Below are 23,425 nucleotides of genomic sequence, written 5' to 3'. Positions count from 1 at the left end.
TTCCTCCCTTCTCTCAGTGTGACATTTGCAGACGTCCGACCCCTGACGACGACCCGGGCTAAGCTTAATGGAGATGTGAGCGTTATTTCGAGCTAGCTAAGCGCCCGGCGATTAGCGATGGGTGTTGCCCTTCCAACAGCTGGTGTCTCTCGCCCCGTCCGTGAGCGACCACAATGCTAATTGCTGTGCAGCCCAGGAGCGCGGGGCTTAGCTTAGCAGACACACCGTGAACAGGATCCTCCACAAGTCCTGGTGTTGATTAGATCAGCGTGGTGAGGCCGGTCAGCTCGTTTTCCTTGGGGGGACATTAGCGTTTGAAACCTAACCTGGAGGCCTTCAAGGCACAGGAGTGGGTTATCTTTAGAAACATCTCACCCGGGTTTTAGGCTAACCTGCTTTTATTGGCTCGCAGTACTGAGGATGTAGCCTACGGTTCCTTGTTCATAAAAACAAAACAAACAAAAAACAAGCTTGTTATTTGATGTGTCTTGTTGTTGTGGGCCGTATGTTGTCCGATTGTTTAATTCACATATTTGTCTCGTTTTACAGCACCGGGGGGAGTTGGAATCTACAGTTGTGTATGTATATATTCCTTCTGAATTGTACAGATGCCATATGGAGAGAGTGGGGGATTTGGGGTGAGGTGTGCACATTCATTCCTGCTTGGAGGAGGCAATGCAGAAATCTGCCTGGAATGTGAGTTGCAACAGGGAGCGTATTTGCGAATGATTGAACATTGACAAGCTGTAGCAACAACGTAGTCGTTGGAACAACCGCCTATTTAGACTCCCGATGGAGGTGAGTGGAGGGCTGAACTGGACTGGTAGAAACCGAACAATCGCTTGATGGAAAAATGCAGAGAGGGGCGTGCTGAAACCCAAGAGAAGTGTATTTGTCCAACGTACAGGGTTGGTTTAACAACAAAGGAAAACTGCACGATGCCAGCCTGACATCTTTGTCTTCCAGAGTCCGTTGGTTTCAGTTGACGCAAAACCTGGGTTTGATTTGCATGGGACGCAAAACGTTGATTTGATTTGCATTGGACAGGTGGGCAACTCGTTCGTCCTCCTCGTGGGTGAACCCTGCCACGCAACACAAGGCCAACGTAGACACATCGTCTGGAGAGGGATGGAAGAAACCTGATCTGCCACCAATGTTTATCCTATGCCTCTGACCAACAATGGCTGCCATATGTCACAACAGCGAATGAGGAAATGACAAAAGGTGGAGGGCATGTCGAAAATCCCAGAGGTTGTTTACTTTTAGGGAGGGGTCTGGTGGGAGGGGGGGGGGGGGGGGGGGGGGGGGGGCGGGGGAGGACCAGTCACAGAGAGGCGTATTGAAATGGAGAACGAGGACGGGCGAAGCCAAAACATACAGGCCCCTTTCAGCACACTGTCACGCCACTTGGTATCTGTTGAAAGATTTCCGGACTGACGTTCTCCTCGCCATTGAGTAGCAATCAGTTAGTCACTGAGAGATGATATTCTATCCACTTAGAGACCTGCGGGCTGGCTGCAGGTTCATGCTTGAATTCAGCCCGTAGAGTACCTCTATTTACATTTCCGAACCCTTGGAGAGAAAAAAAAAAGCACACATTCTGTCGTATCTCTGCCGAGACTTGATGCTTCGGGATGATCTCTCTTTCTGTCTCTACCCCCACCCTCCTCCTGTCTCCCACCCATCACTCTATATGCCGGGTAAACCAGCTGGCAGCTGTAATAGGATGCATTCCTGCAGGGGCAACAAAGCAGTATTGTGGAAAAAGGATCGATGAGCATTATGCAGGGCTCTATCAAGCTGAGGTGCTGGGTGGCTGAACAGAATGCAGTTATCTCACCGGAGCCCTGTGGAGCGACTCTGGAAGGGCGTTGGAGGTATGTGGAGAGGCAGGGTGGGCCGCGGCGGCTGTCCCCTCTCCTCGCCCGGCGTGATGGCGAGGCGGTCGCGGGGGCCGTTTATTAGAAGTGGCAGGCGTTGTCCTCAGTCATCTGGATAATTGCCGCGCCGCGTCCTCTCCTGTAATCAATCGAGGCAGCTACCGCCGCTGCCGCCGCCGCGATCCCGGTCCGGCTGGCAAGCGTGTCGCGCTAATTAATGAAATGATAAGGCTAGTGCGCTCGGCGTCTCGTGAAGAACTCTTGAGGGTTGCTGGGGGGGGTTTCATTTTCTTTTTCTCTCTTTTGTGTGTGTGTGTGTGTGTGTGTGTGTGAAATCCATCCTTGGAAGTGTTGAGGGTTATCCGTGGTCTTGCTTCCTGTTGCCTGTGTGTCCTTGGAGAGCAGAGAGGGACCGATCAGGGGTCAACAGCGGTGAAAGGGGTTACATGCCTTCCCTGACAGGGTGGTCTGGGTCAGAGAAACCATTTAGACTTGGAGCTTTAATGTAAAAAAAAAAAAAACTCCCAAGATGTCCGCCCTCTGCTTCAGGAAACCTTGTTGGCACTGACCTTCAATGACCCTGCCGTGTCCAGACGAGACTGAGAGTGACGGTCAAGACAAAGAACACGACCCTCACCCCCCACCGCCAACACGTTAAACCCCCCTGGGGGAAGGGCTCTGCCGAAGTGGACTTATGAGTCAACGTGTGGATGCCTTCCCATGAACCCTTGTGACCGGAGGTTAATACATGTTAGTTTGGTCCTCGGAACGGCACTGAAGCCACACACCGATCTGACCAGATTAGGCTAGTCAGCAGTACAGTGTGTGTGTGTGTGTGTGTGTCCCCTCCACACACACAGACACACACACACACGCACTCCGGCTCACGAGTGCACGTACTCCTCCATCCACAACAATGGCATGTGCCTCGCGAGAGGGTGGCATATGCCCACGGAGCCATATGGCCCCAGTTTGCGGCGACACGGATCTGGTAGCGGGCTCAAGCTGCCAGCTCTCCAGAAGAAGCGAACATTAGGTTCCTCTCCATGTCTGCCCGGCGCTGAGACGGGCGCCGTGTCAGAGCTTAACAGCCATCCCACACTGCTGCCGCCCACTGCTTCTTTTCAGTGTCAGCTGCGACAGAGAGAGAGAGAGAGAACTAATTGAAACTCACCAGCTGTCGGCCCCCCACCACCTCCCCCCCCCTCCTCTCCAGCTATCTTACCCCCCCCCCCCTTCCCTCCCCCATTTTACATTAACATCTCTGTGTGATCTGAATTTATTTTATTAATTTTTGGGGAATCGATCCCCTGCCTCCTTCAAAACGGAGGCAGGAGCCTCTCGAGGCAGGTGAAATGGCACGGCAGAGGCTGGTCATGAGCCGTGATTTTATTATTAATGTGACCGTTGCCAGTTACACATTCATCCCCCCCCCCCCACGCCAATTATCACCGTCCCGACATCATTCCGGTGAAATCACTCAGCCCTGCTTTTAACTGTTAGGGACTCAGCCCTGCTTCAACTGTTAGGGACTCCCTGATTGCCACCACAACGTCTCCCATTGGTCGGCATTTTTACCGTGTAGGAGAAGAGCGCCTTGCGAGCGAGGTTAGAGACGCGTGGCTTCGCCCTAAACCTCCTGCATGGCCCACGTCGCATTCACGGAACCCACCGGAATATTTAGGCGTCTTTCCGCGTTTCTCTTTCATCTGTTGTGAGCGTGCCCCGCCTGTTCGTCCTGTAACCAACCTTGTTTTGCCTTGGAAATGAGAACACCGGGCGTATGGGTTGCCTCCCTCACCACACCATCCTAACAAGCCCCCCCCCCACACACACACACAACCACAATTTGCATAGCCCCGCATCTAATCTGAAAACACCTTTTGCATACAACTTCTATTTCCCTTTCTCCTGTGTACACTGACAATTGTGTCGGCGGGGAGGGGGGCGGGGGGGGGGACCAGGTGATTCAGGGAGGCCCCTTGATTTGCATCCTCACCCACCAGCCGGCGGAGGCTTTTTTCGACGGGCCGCGTTGGGAACGACGCGTACGACACCGCTGACTTCCTCCCGCCCTGGTGCGAGCTCGCAGACAGGTGCCAGGTGTCGGGGTTAGATTTGTCTGCGGGGGCCCAGCGCCCCGTCAGCGCTGTTATCGTTGATAAAACCGACGCATTTGAATGGGAAACGACACGTGGTGCGCAGAGCACAAGAAGGGATTGGAGTGGTTAGGCATTTGAATCCCTCTCGTGACATACCCCTTCCTGTTTTCCGGCCTGCACGTGGAGCTCGCACGCCGCGGGTCACGTGTCGAAACGCGCCAGCCTCATTTATCAGTCAGTGCGTCTCGCGACCTTTGACCTACAGTGACCTACGCGTGGAAAGACAGACCACTTTGTACTTTACGGATGGCCCTGCTCGCTGGCGGGCCGGGCCGGGGCCATCTGGCATCCTCTGAGCCATCACAGAGCAGGAGAGCCAGCCCTCCAGATGTTCCAGAAGGGCCAAGCCTGCTCACATGGCCCCCCCGTGCGAAGGAGAGGGGAGAGGGGAGATATATGTGGAGCGACACAGGAGCCACGGAAGTCCCCCGACAGATACATCAGTCACCGGGAGAGGAGGAGGAGGAGGAGGAGGGGAGGAGGAGAGGCGTAGAGTGGCCTGGCATCCGTCTGGAGTCTCCTCTTCCCCCCCTGCTCCCTCCCTCCCTCCCTCCTCTCAGGGCGGGAGCAGCCCCGTGGGTGCGTGTGCGTGCGTGCATGCCTGTGAGGTCAAATCCCCTTGAGTCAGCAGGCCACAGGGACTATAAAAAGATCAATGGTGGGTTGAGATGTCATCTGGTGAGCGTCCATGCCAGCATGCCCCCACGGGGGTGTCACTCTCTAAGCCCCCCCACACCCGGTCCTGTAAGGGAGCAAGCCATGTTCACACCAGCCCCCCCCCCCCCCCCCTCAGTCTGACTCTCTTCTCCTGGCCCATGTCTACCCATGCAGGCCAGGGGCTGGCCATAAGCACATTTCTGTGTCCGGTTATAGCATTTGGATCACTAGGGTGGCGATGAACAGGGTTAGGCTTGCCCTTGTGCGTTGCTGTGTGTGTGTGTTTTGGTTTCCCCCCCCCAGAGAAACATGGCAGTCTTTAGAAGGAGAGAAACGTCAGTTGTCAGAGACAGTTGTCAGTTAAGAGAGCGTTTGTGAAACAGGGAGGTGTTTTCGTTCAAGCTTTGTGGTGAAGAAAGAGGGCCGAAAAAAAAGTGTCAGTAAGGAATTCCTGTCATCGTCTCATCAAGCTGTTTGCTTGCACAGCTGCAAATGAAGTGATGCCTCTCTATTCGAAATGCCTCAAACCAGATAACACAACGTGAACAGAACAGGACGCATCACTTCCATCACGTAACCATATTCTAGCGTCTCTCAGCTGTAATATCTCCGTTGCTAATATTTTGGACAGGACTCATTCATATGTATATGGGGTGTGTGCGCGCACGCGTGTGTGCGTTGTAGCACACCCCTTCATGCACCAAAATGTGTGTGTGTGTGTGTGGACGGAGGGTTTTTTAACGAGAGCGAGTCTCTGCGGATGCCTCTATTACGGCCTGTTAGAATCATCATTAAGATCACCTGGCACTCCCGGTATTCTCAGTATTGCAGACCTGTTCTCCCGGTGGCCAGACTCTCACTCTCTCTCTCTGTCTCTCTTTCTCACCCCTGTCTGGGAGACGGGGGTTTCCATGGCAACGTCAGCGACGGGCGACATTTTGGGCAGCGTATGCGCGCCCTACATCTCGAGGCGAGATCCCAGACAGGGGACGCCTTTTTCCAGGCAATGGAGAGAAAGCAAATGGCAAATTGAATGTGCGATTGGATTGACAAGGAAATGGTGACGCTTTTGCCTGCTAATACTACATTAACGAGAGAGGGACACAGAGAGAGAGAGAGACACAGAGAGAGAGAGACACAGAGAGAGATAGATACAGAGAGAGATACAGAGAGAGATGGATACAGAGAGAGATACAGAGAGAGATACAGAGAGAGATGCAGAGAGAGAGGCAGAGAGAGGCAGAGAGAGGCAGAGAGAGGCAGAGAGAGACAGAGACTCTCCTGACAGCTTCCCCTGGTTCTCAGATGGGTGTTAGAATCTTTGGAAGATTAAACAGGACCCTAATACAGCCTGGATTCCTCTCGGAATTTGTGCTGAACTCTCATTAGCTGGTAGCTGCTGGAAGCTCCTGTCTCATTGGCTAGAGCTGCTTTCTTGGGAGATGGTAAACTATGTCTTCAACTCCTGCTGCATTAGGCAAAGATGAACTCTTAATACCTTGGATGTTCCCGTGTGTCTCTCTCTCTCCATGGTCCGAGAGGGAGCGAGACAGAAAGGGCTGAAGAAACTGCTCGCGAGTGGCGCTTTGAGCTTTGTTTGTTTTCTCGCGTCTGCCGCATACCTGCGTGGTCATTAAAGGGCTGCTCCGCTCTTCAGAGATGATCACTGCGACCCTGGGGAACGGTGCCTCTACAAAGGCTACTGCCCTCTCCAAGAGGAGCCGAGTGAACTGGTTAAGATGAAGAGCTCGTGTTCGAGGTGCTCGGCGAGGGCTATGGCAATCCAAATCCCCAGGAAGATCAGGGGTGGGGGTGTGTGTGTGTGTGTGGGGGGGGGGGGGGGTGCTGCAAGAGAGGGGCCTTGATAAAGGGGCCATGATCTCTTTTCACAGTACAATTGAAACATAATTATTTCATGCCAGATTGTGTGCTCAGCAAAGCCCTGAATAGGAGCGGCATTTAACTTTAATTAGCTTTGATTTATTCATACTGACTGGATCGCTCACCGAAATTGGATCATCTGATTATAGTCAAGCATGAAAATGACCTGATTAAACACTTCATAAAGAGCTAGTGAGAGAGGAGAGAAGGAGGACCTTGAGTAAAAGACGTGTCGATGCACGGGGTGGGGGGGGTGGGAGGGGAGGGGCCTTTAGCTAATATGTAGTAGAACATATTGCACTCAGATGTTTCCTCAGAACTCCCATCCAGGCATACCACTTACAGTCACCCAAGGTGGAAAAGAAAAAAGAAAGGTCGTTGATTACGTCTGCCCTAACCTCCCCGCCCTGCCATCTGCTACCCCCCTCCTCAGGCGCGCCGACGAATGAGAGTCCGGAGTCGAAGACTTGCAGCTTGGCCAAAGTCTCGGGGCTCCAGCGCAGCCAGGAGCAGAGCAACGAGGCGCCCTTCGCCCCGCCCTTCGCCCCGCCCGTGCCTAGCCCCACGCCGGCCTCCGCGCCCACCGGCTCCCCCGCCCCTGCTGCTGCGGCGGCGCCCCCCTCCGCCCCGCGCCCGCCTCCGCCTCGCCTCCCCGCCCCCTCTCGGCGTCAAGCGGGAGTCGGCGGCGCTGCCCCCCATCCCCACCCCTCCCCTGCTGAGGACCCACCCCCACCAGGAGCTCCGGGTGCTCCCCTCTCCGCAGCACCACGCCCGGCCTCTGATCGGCCACCAGCTCCACCACCCTCTGCAGTACAACAGCCTCCACGACATCAGGTAGGCTCCGGGTCCTGACGGAGGACAGGGGACCCCTAGACTGGGTCCTGTCTGGGGGCCTTTTGGAATGTCACACGGCTTTTCTTAGTTCAACTCTCTGTGTGGGCTGTTGGCCACGTTGAAAGGGACGTGCAGCTAGCTTGCGAGCTAGTTCCGTTCATTTTACAGGATACGTGGACACCTGTTAGTAGAAGCACACGTAGACTATGGTAGAATGATACTTTGGATGTTGTACGGCGCTCCTTCAGAGAACCACAAGAGAGGTCTGCTGCACCCATTCTCATGGCCTTTCTTCCTCTTTTTGTCCCCTCTCCCTCTCCCTCTCCAGCCACAGTCACAGCAGCCCCTTGGGCCTCCCCAAACACCACCTGCCCCCCTCTCCCCCCACCACCACCTGCCCCCCTCTCCCCACCACCACCTGCCCCCTTCCCCCCACCACCACCTACCCCCCTCCCCCCACCACCACCACCTCAACGGCCTCCCCCAGAGTGCCCCGTCCCTGCCCCTGTCCATAGCGAACCTCTCTACCTCGCACTATTCCCTGCGAACTCCGGCCCACCGCCATCCGGCCATGTTCGCAACCCCCGCCACACTGCCGCCACCTCCGACCTTACCCACCAACAGCCTCGTGGTCCCCGGGCACCCCGCTGGTACTCCGTACCCAGGTGAGAGAGCGCCGCCCCCCCCCCCCCCACACACACACACACCTGAGCAGACACCTGATGAAACTCACAGGCCTCAATATAGGTCTACCTGAACACAATCTGGAAAACGGATTGATGTCCCCCCCCCCCCCCAAAAAAAGGCACTAGCCTTGTTTTACGTAACTTGTTTTTGTTATAAGTCGCCCCCGCAGTTGTAGCCTGTATTATTGACATGTTTTGTGTAATATAAGCATGTAGCCCTTTTACTTTTTATAGAAGATTATACTTAATGAATGTTTACTATGGGGGTAACATGTTATTGGATAATCATTTGAGAAAATGGTTAATCGCAAACAATTTATTGATATAGCAATGTTCAGGAGACATTAACATGAGTTACATTCTAAGCAAGAGCTCTAACGGTTCACTGTTTATAAGTTGAGGATGGGGTAAGTGCACCCATTTATTACAATTTGACATGCAGTAAGAAGAACATCATTCTGACAGTCTGATTCTAAGAATCTGAACATCATTTCGATAAACTTGTTATCTTTACTTAAGAAAAAGGGGAAAAAGTCCACGCATATTATTACATGCAATTATGTTGTGTGCTTGTGTAAAATATCAAGTTTGTTCCCTCCTTTGACTGTTGCTTATATAGGTCAGGATTTAAACAGGGTCTTTTTTAGCCCAGGTCCAATGTGTTATGTAGTATAAAACCAAGTCTGGTATATAGATGTATAGATATATATGTATATATATATAATATATATATATATATATATAACGTTGAGGCCTTGGTACTTGTAGTTGGTACATGGAGGGATAGCATCTGTGTTTTCTGCTGAGATCACTCTTGGTTCTCTCCTGTCTTTAGATACCAGCCTGTTGATATCATTCAACCAACCAATCATGTATTGCCAGCCTCATTCGGGGATTCTGATTGGCACATTGTCACAGGCAACTCTCTTACCGCCACCAATGAGTCCTCACGTAGAAAACCCTCACAGCATGAGCTGGAGAAACAGAGAATGCCAGGTGACTATTTTCTTCTCTTCTCCTCTACCCCTGTTGTGAAGACTGACTGGTCGCCCTGGGCCTCTCTTGTGTCTCCTTTTCCCGCCCTCTCCTTTCTTGCAGAGCATGACCTCCTGCGGCAGGAGCTGAACAACCGCTTCCTGGTTCAGAGTTCAGGGAGGAGCAGGGGGCCGCCCTCGGCCTCGGCCTCGCCCCTGGCCCCCGTGTCGCTCCTGCGGGCAGAGTTTCACCAACACCAGCACATGCACCAGCACCAACACACCCACCAGCACACCTTCACTCCCTTCCCTGCCAGTCTGCCCCCGGCCGCCATCCTAGCTCCGCCCACCGCACCCCCAATGGTGCGTACCCCGGCCAAAAATGTGAGGATAAGTAAAAAAAACAAAAAAACTCCCTTCCACCTCGACCGAACCAAACTCCACCCCTTACTCCGCCCCCCAGCCCAACCCACGTCCCAACCCCCCCCCCCCCCCGGCAGTTGTCCTCCTCGCCTGATTCGCTCAGGGAAACAAACTCCGCCTCCCGACCCCCTTCCCTCCCACCCCTAGTGGTGTCCTCAGCCCCCCACCCCCCAGGCCCCACACGACCCCCCCCCCCTTCCCCTCCCCCGCTGTTTGGTTCCTGGTCCTGTTAGTACTGTCACACTGTCCTAGCTGACAGCCTTTCACCATGGCCTCCTCCCAAGATCCTTACAGTAATCTGGACAGGAAGTGGGCAAGACCAACCCATACCCATCCTCCATTGGCAGACATGTTTGTCCTCAAAGCCCAAACCGCCCCAAACAACCCGTGCTGCCACATCCACTAGACCTCATGTGTTCAGACTGGCGATTTGATTAGACGTGTATACTGCATATACACTAAGCTACTGCCCCCTCGTCTTCCCACGCGTGGCCCGCTTGTCTGAGCAAGCCTCCGCCATTTCTATGGATTCCCAACATATCCTCCCTTCTCCAACATACATTCGGCCATTCGGTTCCCTGCTGAGGGACACAGAGGGGGGGAGTGCCTCAGTTTGGGGTTCCTTGTTTTCACATGGCTTTGTTTTAAAAGTTTTTCAAACGAGAGAGGTCCATGGACCGGTGGCGTGCAGCAGCGTGACTACAGTCATGATGACTTAACTCAAAGCCTTTCCACTCAGTGACTTCTCTGATTGCAGATAAAGACCCTGACGTCACTGCCTGTGATGGTGTTTTGCTAAGGACTGTAATTGCTTCCGCGCTATCGGGCCACCGGCCAAACACCGGCAGCATTCTGACCGGGGGTGAAAAGGCTATTCATCCATTATGGCCGATCAGAGAGAATATGTTGTTAAGGAAGTCCTACTTCTGGCCTCGCAGTATCCCTCCATTAGATCCGTCATGTCCGCCGCCCCTGATCTGGTCAACCCAGACCCATTAAGATGATCCTCACTAGAGGACGTACGATTATCCTTCGAGCTGGAGGTTCGCAGGCCGGTCATGGATCGGCTCAGCATCTGATAAGTCGGAGGCTGTTTAGATTAAAGTCCCAGCGCCAGGCCTCGTGGCTCCGGAACACATGGCGTTATCTCACACTCCATTCTCTGCTTTGCCGTTCCTCTCAGGGATCTTTACGTGGCGCTCGGCGTTATTTATGCGCTCTCTCCGTTTGAAGATGAAAGTGCTGGGCGTGCTTCTCTGCAACGCTGGTACCCCACCAGACTGCGCTTCTCTCATCCTCTCCTGTTGTTCAGCCCGACTGCCACGTCTCTACAACGGATCCGAGCCGGCTGATCACTTACTCTTTTTGTGTTTTTGCTTAACCGTGTTTTCTCTCCTCCTCCCTCCTCCCTCCTCGCCTCCCCTCCTCCGTGGTACTCTGATATTTCACTGTTGTGTTTGCTCGAGACACAGAGAGTTCCGCAGTGATGCTGACGTTTAGCAGTTTCTTCTTTTTGTTGTGTCGTGGACGTTTTGAGCTGGAATGAGCCCAGTTGTGCCTCTCTCTCCCTCTCTCTTTCTCTCCCTCTCTCTCTCTCCCTCTCTCCCTCTCTCTCTCCCTCTCTCTCTCTCTCTCTCCCAGCGCTCCATGTCATTTGAACTATGTAACAGCCCCCGGCTAATAGCTGTAATTAATGAAATTATGAATCCTGTGTATTTGTTTATTGTTTGACGCCCTCAAGCAGCTGGCTTGCCAAATGGCAACACTCACAGTCTTTTCCCCCGCCCCTTCCTTCCTCTGTCTTCCTACGGAAAAGGAACATCCTTAATTGTTTAAAGATGAAATATTGAGCCTTAATTACCCAAAGCTGTTTACAGTAAACCTCTGACAGGGCCCGTAAATTACAAAGCATACGTTTTATAGAGTGCCGTAAAGTGTGGAGCATTGCTCCCTCCGCGCGGTACATAAAACACATGGAGCCTTGTGAAGGGAGCGACCTGTTTAATGAGCTCAGGAGCTGCCTCGCCACTTCCAGTCAAAAGGGGGTCTGTGTCTCTGATTCTGGCCAATTATCGCCCACAAACAAGCCGACGCTGGCGCGGCGGCCATTTTGGGGGCGGATGTAAACGGTCCCGCTTCACTGAAGCCCCCTTGGCCGCCCCCTGTGCTTGGCGAGAGAGAGAGGTTACCTCCCCATTCCCGCCCATGTCGCACAGGGGGGAAAACGCGCACACTACAACACTGATTCATGCCTGCTCGTTTCCCTGGTTTTTTAAATGTTAAGCCCTGAACGTCGTCGCTTGCCAAGAAGACTTTGGGAAAACACTCGCAAAAAAGTAGTTGCGAGTGGTTTATTTACGTATCAGGAATATGTTACTGTCAGTCGCAATAAGCTTGCTTCAGAATAGAGAGCCAGTATTGGCTTACGGGAGACATACAAAGTCACCATTTATACATGGGAATCATGCTCTTTCTGTCTGTCTGGATTTCTTTTTCTGGCTCAAATTTGTTAACCAGACTCCCATGCCGGGGACCTTATGACGTGACACAAGACAGTGTACAAAGCTTGTACAGTCATAGCCGACATCCAAACCAAATTATTCTATTAGTCATCCAATATGGCTCTTTATTACTCTATTTCAGGTCTTCAAGGTTACGCCGTTTCTCATGCTGCTCTTCCCCAAATTAGCTGTCATCCATAGCGAATGTAGTCGACCCAATTCAATTTCACTCGTAAACGAGCATCTGTGCTTAAACCCCGCTTGCATGTATGTCCTCTTGTGATTTAACTCGCAGAAAATTGCCATGTTTTTTCGGCCGAATCTCCCTTTGAAGTCTCCATTTCAAGTTCAAATCCCTATGGTTTATGTGTCCCTCCGTGCACTCTTTCCACGACAAGAACTGTTGTAAAAAAAAAGAAAGAAAGAAAAGCCATCCCAGTCACAAGCAATTAGATTCACTTTGCAACAAATTTTCCATCTAATAGAACCATAACTCAATTTTCCAGAGCTAGAACGCCACACCCCAGTATAACATGCTCAATTGGAATAGGAGGCTATCCTGGTGCTGGCAGTGTGTGTTTAGCCAGCCTTAAAGTGGTTGATTTAACGTTGGTGGTTTATCTCCCCCGCATTGGCTGAATCCCATGACCTGTGTGTTGCCTCAAGCCAGCTGCTAGGAACGTCCTCTGTGATTGTCCTGTGCTTTGATGACGAGTCACAGTTGCGGTCTTGGAACAGGACGTTGTTTGATTGTGTTCCTGTGATGTCGTTGGCCTGCCTCTAATATTGGACTCTTTTCTCCTTCTCAGTTCGACAAATACGCCCCCAAACTGGACAATCCATTCATCAGGCATTCAAATGTACGTACATGTCCTTTTTTGTGTTGGGGAGGGCGGGGGGGGGGGGGGTACTAAACGTTAGCACGTTCTCTATCAAATGGGCATATTTGAGGTTTTCTAGGACAACTTCCTGGTTGTTTGTGTTTGTCCGTGTCAGGTCATGTTTTTGTTGACGATGTTTGTTTGTTGTTTGTGTCTCCCCAGTTCTTCCCCCTCATACCCCCCCACAATGCCAGGCATGCCCCCTCTGCTACCTCACTCAGGACCCTTCAGCTCACTGCAAGGAGCCTTCCAGCCCAAGGTCAGCTCCTTAGCCCTCTGCTGCACGCACACACTCACACACACACCGCATGCACCCTCACACTACCCCCCAAACACACACACACCACACCTCCCAGATATACCCCCCCTCACACGTTCAACGCACTCCACCTGCACATACAGGATAGCCTATTAACACTCACACACACACACACACGCACACAAATCAAATGTTGAAACCCATTATTGATTCTCCAACTGGACTCGCTCGTTTTTTTTCACCCAAGAAATGAGTGGACAGCATTAGGTTGTGTTGAGAGCACCTGAATCATGACGCATCACCACCAACAGCAGCTGCACTGGAAGTACAACAGCCCTGATAAGTCTACCCTGAGCTTACCCCCCCCCCCCCCCCAATAAAGAGCTATGCAAACACGGTGTCTAAGCTGGGCCGTGCCGTGCCGAGCCGTGCTGAGTGAGATAAGCAGCCATGGGGTTGGGGTGTGACGAGCCTGGCCTGGCCGAGGGCCCAATGCCTCTGACCTTGTGTAAGCCACCAATCAAAGCTGGCCTAAATCCGCCGGCCTTATTCCCCCACTGGATCTATTATGGAAGGGCCTTTTGTTGCAGCTTCTCCAGATGGTTAGAGCCCCAGTTATCCCCTCAATCCTGGGGCGTAAGCCCCCCGCCAGGCAGCAGGGGAGGGCTGGGGGGGGGCTCAGGGGGGGTGTTGGGAGGGTTACCAGGTCTCCTGCTTTCTGGGATGGATTAGTATGGCTGATCTAGGCACTTGGGTTCCAGACCTAAAAGAAGATCAAAAGAGATCTGGCTTCTGCTATTTTCCCCTGGAGGTATTTTTTTTTTCTTCTATTTTTATTATTTCTTTACCACAGGAATCACAGGATTGCGATTTGTTGACGTCACACAGCGGTGGGGATTAGAAGCTTTACTCTTAGCAAAATAGCAGCGCTCGTGCTTTGCTGCTGGAGGGTGTCCTAAACCAGAGCAGAGCCCGGGAGCATTGCGGTATTAGTCCATCGGGTTTAAGTTTGTTCTGCTTTGCTTAGACTAGAAGTTAAATCCTCGACACAAAGCCCCTTTACACTCACAGTCCTCGTTTCTAACCGCTTTCTCTCTCTCTCACTCTCTCTCTCTTTCTGTTATTGTCATTCTCCCTCTCCCTCGGTCTGTCGCTCTCCCTCCATCTCCTTTTCCCCTGGTTGCAGGCCTCGAATCCCATAGACGTAGCAGCTAGGCCCGGGACAGTACCTCACACACTCCTGCAGAAGGACCCGCGGGTATGTCCCCAACTGTCCTGTAACACACCACACACACCCACAGGACACACACACGCCTGCAGGACCCACCCACACACACACACCTGCAGGACAGTGTTCACACTGTCGGAGACACACCCGTATGAAAACACGTGTCTAAAATGTTTGGATGTAGCTGGATCCTCATTACTGTCCATCATGTCTCCCTCAGGTTTCAGATCCTTTCAGGTCGTCAGTGAGGGTAAGTTATCATTTTGAACACAACCGTCTTAAAGCCCATTCGGCCCCATCCCTCTGTCCCTCCCTATAGCAACAACGAGGCGTGTTAACCCCCTGAAACTCGTTCTGCCCCTCCTCTCAGAAACCTGGCAAGTGGTGTGCGGTGCACGTCCAGATTGCGTGGCAGATCTACCACCACCAGCAGAAGATGAAGGTGAGGCCTCTCCCGCGCGACCCTCCATCTTGGGAACCCTTCCCCACCCCCCTTCCCCCCCCGGTGTCATTTCTCATGGGCACTGCCACCTTGCCTTGCTGGGTTGACAGTCTCTAATCAGCTTACACATGTTTAGTGACAACACAGCGGGGCTGGATTAGGGCTGTGACGGCCCTGTCAACGCGCTGGACGTTCTGTGGTGGCCCTCGACAACGGCCGCCACACGAGAACGGCAGCATATTGCATTTTTAACTCTTTTTTTTTTTTCTTCCCTGTCTCCCTTCCTCCCTCCCTCCCCCCCCCTCAGCAAATGCAGCTGGATCCCAACAAACTGGACATGAACGGCAAGCTGGACCTGTTCAGCCGGCCCCCAGCTCCAGGGGTGTTCCCCGGCTTCCCCTACCCCCACGACCTGGCCAGACCCATGTTCTCCTCCACGGGTGAGTGCCCCGTCATCCCCTTTCCTCCCTCCCCCCTCCCCTGGGGCCAGAGCTTTGACATGGCCTCATGTCACCTTGTAGGTCCTGAACCAAACACAAACTCCGCGTTTTTGTTGTTCTAATCGCCTACGTTGTGTCCAGAGATCCCTAATTGAGGCAGTGTGGCTGTGAGTGTGGGACCTAGATGCCCACAGCAGTGCAGTGCTTATGAATGTGGGTAGTTCAGCTGTGGGCTAATTGACTGGTGGCCCTGCTGGAGCGGGTGGCATCGCGTCGGCCGCCCTTTCAATTGTAATTATCCGGGCATTGTATCTCACGCACACTTGTAATTGGTGCTTTCATTAACGATGGTGAGCAGTATATGGGCGAAAGGTAGAAGAGACTCCCAAAGCGTTTTGGAAAAGAGGTCAGCGTCTGCATGGTTCATAACAACAGGCTCATTTAGCCCCCGCTCACACGCACGCACTCTGGCTTTCGCACAAAGAGAGAAGGTCACGTGCTAATTGCTGGAAGACATCTTTCAGCAAACTATTGTTAACCGCTTCGACGCGCCGGAAATTCTCGTGTTATTCGTCTAGTTAGCGGTGTTTTAGCACAAATGATGCTCCATCTTCAGGGTGGACTGCCTTGGGTTTACGCCTTGGGGTCCACAAGGTCAAAGGTCACCATGGAGCAGAGTCTGTCATGACTTTATAATGTGTGTGCTTCAGTCGACGCGATATGTCTTTCACTACTCTGAGGATGTGTGTCAGAATAGCCAGGAAAGCACGCTGGCTCGCATACCGCCAAATGTGAACATCCTGTTTTTTGTTGTTTTTTTTTACTGCGTTTGACATTCTATGTGGACTATTGGGGACATGCAAAGTGTTTTTCTGGCATGCTAAAATAGTACGGAGTAAGGGCAATGAGAGGCAAGGTGTGTGTGTTTTTGCTTACAATACTGTAGGGGGTTCTATTCTCTCTGTAGGCCTTGAGAGGAGTCCTTAATTAGTGAACCAGGTGTGGGAAGCTTTGAGGGCGAATGCGTCTGGTGAATGAATCAGGATGAACGTGTGATGTGACGGCGTTCCTCCTCTGTCCTCCTATAGGCTCTGGGCATCCTGCCGCCTCCCCTTACGGCCCCTCCCCTCACCACAGCAGCTTCCTGCCTCCTAGCCACTTGGCAGGTAAGTGTAAGTAGCCTCCCTTTTTACATCTCCTCTCTTTCTCTCTGCCCCTCTCTTTCTCTTTCTCTTTTTCTTTCTTTCTTTCTTTCTTTCTTTCTTTCTTTCTTTCTTTCTTTCTTTCTTTCTTTCTTTCTTTCTTTCTTTCTTTCTTGCTTTCTCTCTCTCTCTATCTCTCTCTCTCTCTCTCCCATGTCTCTCTCTTTCTCTCTCTCCCTTTTCACACTCATATCTGGGAAAAACACCGCTTGGTGTGTTTTGCACTAGAGATGTGTGCCGTTTAAGTGAACACGGAGGAAGTTTGACACGGACGCCTACTGTGGGATTACTTGGCAAATGTAATCCTTGTGTTGCAACATGTTTTTGCCTCCGAGTCGTCCTCGAGGGTTATGAACAGAAAGTCTTTGTGAAAGACTCCGTTCCTGCCCCCCTGCAATGGCTTATAAGAGCTCCCCTTGAATGACCCAGAGTCTGGTCGGAAGAGGCGTATAGTGAGCAGGCTGGGCCCTAAGAACAAGTTGGTTTATTCTCCCAGACTACTTTCCCAACCCCTTCCCACCCACCCCCCCCCCCCCCCCCCCCCCCTTCCCTTTGTTCACTCAAAGGTTTTTACTACACAGCTCTTGTGTTTGAGTTTCTATATTGGCTCTGTGAAAAACAGATGGCTGTGACAAATATGGCGTGTTACCTTGTGTGGCCCGTTCCTATTGGCTTTCCCGAAGTCTTACCTTCTCAGGCGGGAAAATAGCGTTTTTTTTTGTGTGTTTTCCGTCAGAGACGCTGTTTGGGTAGAGTGTGGCAGGGTGATTTCACGGGATAAGCTCTCAACTCGATCCAATTTAAGTTTCTAAACACCGGGTGCACAGGGAAAAGATTTTGGGTGGAAATCCTGTCCAGAGATTTTCCAGTTGTTGTTTTTCAGACATACTGACATTCCCGGGTCCGAGTATTGACCTGGTCATCAAGTAGACATTAACGCCAAAACGTTGTGTAAACATCACATGACACATTTCCAAAATGGAACGGGTAACACAATAGGAAACCCACACAGTCCTTTGCTACCATGTGTTTCTGGATTGCTATCTGAAGGTAGGTGTGAAGGATTTGGTTTGCTTCATCATTTCGAACGTCAGGTTGCTAAAACCATGTCCAGCTGAGATGGCCACTCTCTGCGGCCTCCCTAGAGCCCAGGCGTGATACAATCCCCATCCCGGCTGCAGTAGCCTGTTCAAAGACTATTGTGGCACTTTCCACCCCTCCTGTGTCCCTATCCAGCTCGTCTTTAGTCCACATCCAGCTCATGACCCATCACACCCAGACTCCCATCATGCCTTGCGGGGTCAGACACTAGGGTGAAGCCCTGGGGAGAGGGGGCTAAGCCAGTCCTACAGGCCCAGCCATCCCAGTAGCGTAGCTGCGCTAGGATTATCACAACCAGGACGGCAGCGAAAAAAAGGGAGAAAACACACAGCTCGCTTGTAAGAGAAAAGCAGAGTGGAACGCCAGGGGCTTCCTCCAGCCAGCCCCGTTCGCTAATCCCTGTTTGGCATTTTGCAGATCCATTCAGTCGCTCCAGTACCTTTGGCGGCCTCGGCAACCTTTCAACCAGTGCCTTCGGAGGATTAGGCAACCCCTCGCTCGGTAAGCGCCGGCCCCCCCCCCCCCCCCCCTTCCACCCCTCCACCCCCCTCCTCTTCCTCTCCTCGCCTACCCCGTGGGCCGACACTGAGCAGCTCAGGTTTAGACCACAGTGAGGGCCCGCGAGGAAAGAAAATCAAGGCACTTAGCTCTGCATCCAAAGCCAAATACCCCCCCAGCCCTCGTACCCAGAGCAGGGAGAGGACCAACAAGGCAGGCAGCACAGACCCCCCCCCCCCCCCCTCTCCCACTCCCCCCCCCCCTCCCCCCCCTCTCCCACTCCCCCCCCCCCAGCCCTTAGCCCCCACTGGCCTGGCTTAATCTGACAACACCCCCGCCAACAAGAGCTCCCAGGCTTGCAGTTTGGTTGCCATTCATCTATTAATTATTCTACAAGCCCCCCCCCCATCCCCCTCTTCACACCACTGTGAAGGACTCCCTCTCTCTCTCTCTCTCTCTCTCTCTCTCTCTCTCTCTCTCTCTCTCTCTGGTTCTCTTTCTGTCTCCTGCTCCCTTTCTTCCTTCTATTCTCCTCCGCCAAATGGGGTTGCCCTGTAGCGAAATGGATGTCAGTGAAGGAGACAGGCTATTGGAATTCTGAGGTCTCCCTGGCTTTTCACAACCCTCGGCCCCAGAGGGCAATTGAGTCCCCCCCCCCCCGCCCCTCCACTTCACCCAGCGAAAGGGCCCTGAGAATCAAGATGGAGAGAATGTTGAAGGATCCAAGACCTCTCTGTCCAGCAGTAATACGTACAGAAGTGTGTGTGTGTGTGTGGGGGGGGGGGATATTAACCAGTCTTTACAAAGCAAAGCTTCTGTGAGGGCTCCCAACCCCAGCACAGCAACAACAACAACAACAACAAAAAAACAACAAAAGCTGCTTTTGTGCTCCTTCACTGTTTCCCTCCAGTCGTACGTGTCCGTGTGGAGGCGCTTTGGCTTTGCTCACCCTTTCTTCGTCTTGTCTCCTCTCCCTCCAGGCTCCAACAGCGTGTTTGGCCATAAAGATGGCCCGGGCGGGTTGCCAGGTTTCGGCGCCTCCCACCATGACGCCTGGAACCGGCTCCACCGCACCCCGCCCTCCTTCCCCACCCCGCCCCAGTGGCCCAAGTCTGCCGACGCCGAGCGCAGCGGCTCGGCCAACAGCCACCACGAGCGGGAGCGGGAGAGGGAGCGAGAGAGGGACCGGGAACGGGAGAAGAGAGACTCCTCCGTCGGCAAGGAGGAGAAGGACAGAGACAGGTCCGCCGGGATTTTATTCACCCTTAACGGACGCCGTTAAAATGGACAGTTTGTTGATGGTGTCAATGGATGTATCCATCCACCCCAAACTGTAGCTAGGTGGTTAGATATCCTTACAGAAGGCCTCTCACACTTCTTCTTCTGGTCTTTTTCTCTTCCCCCGCAGAGACTCCCTGGAGCGCAGCCGCCACTCCAACCGCTCGTCGCCGGCGTCGGCGCCCGTCAGCTACCAGATCAGCAGCCTGATCCGCTCCAACAGCCAGAACTCGAGCGACTCGGGCCGCCACCGCAGCGGCAGCGTGGACCGCGTGCGCGAGGCGGAGAAGGAGCTCCTGGAGCGCCACCGCGAGGCGGCCATGTTGACGGGGGGGGGGGACGTCAAGGTGAAGGAGAGCCGCTCCCCGGGGAAGGAGGTGCCGGAGAGGCGCCCGGGCGACGACGGCGTCAAGCCCGTCCGCCGCTCGCCCTCGCCCTACACCAAGGCGGCGCTGGGCGAGGCGGGGATGAAGATGGCGGGCGGCGGGCCCCCGCCCGCGCTGAAGGACGGCGAGCGGCGGGAGACGCCGGCGTCGGAGCTCATGCTCAAGGTAAAGAACGACATGAAGATCAAGGAGGAGAGGAAGGAGGAGCAGGAGGTGATGGTGGTCGGCTCCGAGCCCGCCCCCCACCCCCCTCCCGCCCCGGCTCCGCCCATCCCCTCCATGCACCCGGGCCACCCCCACCACCACCACCCGCCCCTCTCCCAGCAGATCCCGCCCCCGTCCCCGCGTTGCAGCGACCTCCCCCCCCCACCACGGCTCCATCCACGGCATGCCCATGGCCCACTCCCTCCCCCTGTCCATGAGCGCCATGCACCAGATGGGCAGCCTCAACGTGCTGGACCGGGCCCGCATGGCCCCCTTCATGGGGGTGAGCCCCCTGGCGGCGGGCCGAGAGCGCCTGCCCCACCAGGCCTTCCCCTGGGACCCCCTGCGGGAGGCGTATCGGAGCCTGGACCTGCAGCGCCGCATGGACTTCCAGCTGCGGGCCGAGCAGGGCCACCGCTTCCCGGGCATGTACGAGCAGGAGCGCGCCTACAGGGAGAGGGAAGCCCACGACTACTCGCACCACGAGCACCTGCTGGAGGTGCGGCGGGAGCACGAGCGCATGAGGCAGCAGGCGGAGGAGAGGGAGCGGCTCCACCTGAGGGAGGAGCTGGACCGGGCTCGCCTCCACCAGCTCCACCAGTCCCCCATGGAGGGCCACCTCCCCCACATGCCCCCGTTCATGTCCCACCTGGGGGGGATGCCCTACCCCAGACTCAGCCCCTCCACGGGACACAACGGCCTGCTGAACAGGACGCCCCCCACGGCCGCGCTCAGCGCCCCGCCTCCGCTGGTGCCGGCTGGAGGCGTCCGGCCCAACTCCCCCAGAAGGACTACCCCTCTCACCACCCAGGACCCCCGGGATTACTCCCCCTCCCGCAACCCCAAAGAGGTGGAGGCACGGTAGCTTCACGGACAAAAGGATCGGCGGGGCGCTTAGGAAAGTACCCTTCCCGCCTCACCCGCCCCATTTCAGACCTCTTAAAGAACAAGATGCACTGCTTTTTCACACAGAGAGAACAGCAAAGTCGAGAGAAAACAGTATGATTGTACAAAGCAAAGATTTGTTCGGCTGACGAAGCACATGCCATGAGTTCATTTTATATATGGACCGGAAGAGGAGAATGTCGGAGACATAAATCAAGTACAAGTACGTGTATGTCTGTTTCCGACTTAAAATTTGATAATAATATTAATATATTAATCCAATAACTTCTTCCGGCTTTACGCGGAAAAAGAAAGTCCTCAAATGAGTTTGTACATTTCCTATCCTCGTTCCATGTATAGACATCATTTTTATGAATTTGTGCATTAAGTCTCTATTTCTTTTCCCCCTGATATTTATCTTGGTTTGTTGGTGAGGCATCTAGGATGCGCTGCGATAATGACTGGATCTGTCAGCTGTAACTGAAGCTCATGGTACCTGGGGGATCCTCATTAACGACAATGTACCACGTTACATTACAGATTCGCTTTGTTTATGTGCTTTGCCTTCGAGATATGCAGACAAATATTATATGACGAGGTCTTTGTTCGGTCTCTGTAAAAAAGATTCTTGTAAATATCTTGTTGATATTCCTTGCTGCAAAATTACCATGTACATTTATTAGGCTTTTTAAATGTTTCTAGAAAAAAAAAATACAAACGACATCAAACAGAAACCACTTCCCTGTTGGAAACCATGGTAACAGACAAGCCTACCCAATGGGAGCGGGGGAATGGTAAAGGGGCCTGAACAGAACAACTGCAATCTATGCAAAGAGGCTCCTAGAAACCTTATGAAGAGGCCACCTGGAGAGAACGTTGGATATGTTGATTCAGTAAACAGAACAGGGTCCCCCCCCCACCCCCCTCAGACTATGGAATGGAATAATTACAAAAACCGGAAGACATTCAGGTCCTAAATTGTACTGGAAGGCGTACAGACCGGGTGAGACTAACAGCAAGAGAAAGACACTTTTGATTGGACGGCAAAAGGACTTTCTCTGTCGACCTTGTGGTGTTGTGCAGTTGTTTTTCTTAGACTCTTGTATACAAAACAAGTAGAGTTTTAGGCGTGCAAAAAAAATGAAAACGAACATTCATGGTTTAAAATGTACGGAATAAAGTTTGGACCTAAATATCTGTCGTCTCCTTTTTCTTCTAATACCGCAGGTAAATCCACAATCAATGAATGTAACTCTGGAAGAAACCATTGTGTAGATTCACCACCTCTGAGCATCTCAGTTTGTACCCAATAACAACTGCTCGTTTCATATTACAATACAGCTAAGAGATGATGAAGGGAACTCAGCCTGGCTACCCAGTGGCTAAGGGTGATTAGGCTGATTCGACAGTAACTCATCATAGAAGCCTACATCAGCTATGCAGCTCCAGGGATCAATGAGATAGGGGCAAGGCAATTGAGGGTGGGACTAATAGGACATTGATTTTGTAAGAAAGAAGGTTCAGAGTGTTTGTGTTGCAGGTAACTGGTATTGACTGGCGGGCCAGCAGCGTATTGACCTGCGGTCTGGTCTCATTAAGCTGGAGCAATGCCTTGGAGGCAGCCTATCGGATGTTACAGGAAAAGGCTCTCTCTCTCTCCGCCTCTTCTCCCTCTTCCTCCTCACTCATCTGTTTGGCTAATGAGGCCGGAAGGCCCCTCTGCAGCTGTCCTGGGAGGGGCGTCCAGGGACACCCCGTCCCGCTATCGACGAGGCCTTTCTCTCCCAGCGTCTTCCCGGGGAAACGCCGATTCATCCTAATCATGCCTGCGGCTCGCCATCGCGCCGCGACTCCCAGCGATGCTGTCCCCGTGCATCAGAGCGTAATGACAGACGGGATCAAGCCGTGCCGAGGTCATTAGGGGGTGTTATTGAAAATCAATAGCGCTACTCTGTCTCACCCATTCACCAGCAGGTCTCCTTTAAAAAAATAAAAAAAAATTGAAAGAAAGAAAGAAAAAAAAGGTATCTTGGAAAATCCCGTCTGTCAGGTTGGCCCCAGTGTATCGGTAAGACTTAAATCACTATCACTTTCGATTTGTGAGCCTGGTAATTGAGCCACACATTCCCGTGATGGGTAGCTTCTACAAGCTTCGCTTTATCAGCCTGGGTTTTTTTCTCTCTAATAACCTAGTCAACTGGCAGGCACTTGACCTCCCATTCCAGTGGGGTTGTTTTTGATTATTAGGCAAGCTGTTATTCACCAGCTTCAGTCCGACGACGCTCTTACGTTTTCTCTAGTTCCGTCCGGCCTAGTTCTGTCCTTTTTGCGGCGAAGCTCAAAGAGGCTCGCTGGAGATGAAAAGCCCCATCGCTTTCACTCTTTGTCTGGCAAGGTCAATTTATTTCAGCACACAGTCTATCATCAGAGGGTAATCCATTGACACGTTTCGTGGCGTATCGAACTTGGGGTACATTATCACTATGCCTGCTGCTGTCAGACCTCCCAAAGGTGGTTTTCAAAGGGGACAGGATTTTGTAAAAATAAAAAAATTGGCCTTGATATCATTTTGCATAGTGTCTGCAGTGTTAGAAATACAGTACTGTGTAAAAGTCTATTACAA

At 52.9% G+C, this 23,425-nt stretch overlaps 2 protein-coding genes across 2 annotated transcripts in view; both read left to right on the top strand.

Moving 5' to 3' along the window:
- The window catches only part of LOC124463828 (proline-rich receptor-like protein kinase PERK2), a gene marked incomplete at its 5' end in the record, with an annotated part of 36,804 nt that extends 28,875 nt beyond the window's left edge, over positions 1-7,929 (top strand). The window contains 3 exon segments of the mRNA XM_047015601.1: positions 7,014-7,197; positions 7,199-7,414; positions 7,743-7,929. Of these exon segments, the coding sequence (XP_046871557.1) occupies positions 7,014-7,197; positions 7,199-7,414; positions 7,743-7,929 (587 nt within the window).
- On the top strand, positions 7,863-21,995 carry fbrsl1 (fibrosin-like 1). The gene is given in 13 exon segments (XM_047015975.1): positions 7,863-8,079; positions 9,199-9,458; positions 12,808-12,878; positions 13,042-13,138; positions 14,325-14,396; positions 14,587-14,616; positions 14,737-14,808; positions 15,116-15,248; positions 16,337-16,420; positions 17,969-18,052; positions 19,030-19,291; positions 19,458-20,073; positions 20,075-21,995. Coding segments are annotated over 13 exon segments (2,583 nt in total). The 5' UTR covers positions 7,863-7,985; the 3' UTR covers positions 20,783-21,995.
- Positions 21,996-23,425: the final 1,430 nt, after the last annotated feature.

Source organism: Hypomesus transpacificus, unplaced genomic scaffold (assembly GCF_021917145.1).
Source record: "Hypomesus transpacificus isolate Combined female unplaced genomic scaffold, fHypTra1 scaffold_31, whole genome shotgun sequence".
NCBI classification, from domain to species: domain Eukaryota; kingdom Metazoa; phylum Chordata; class Actinopteri; order Osmeriformes; family Osmeridae; genus Hypomesus; species Hypomesus transpacificus.
This window is presented reverse-complemented; position numbering and strand designations above follow the sequence as displayed.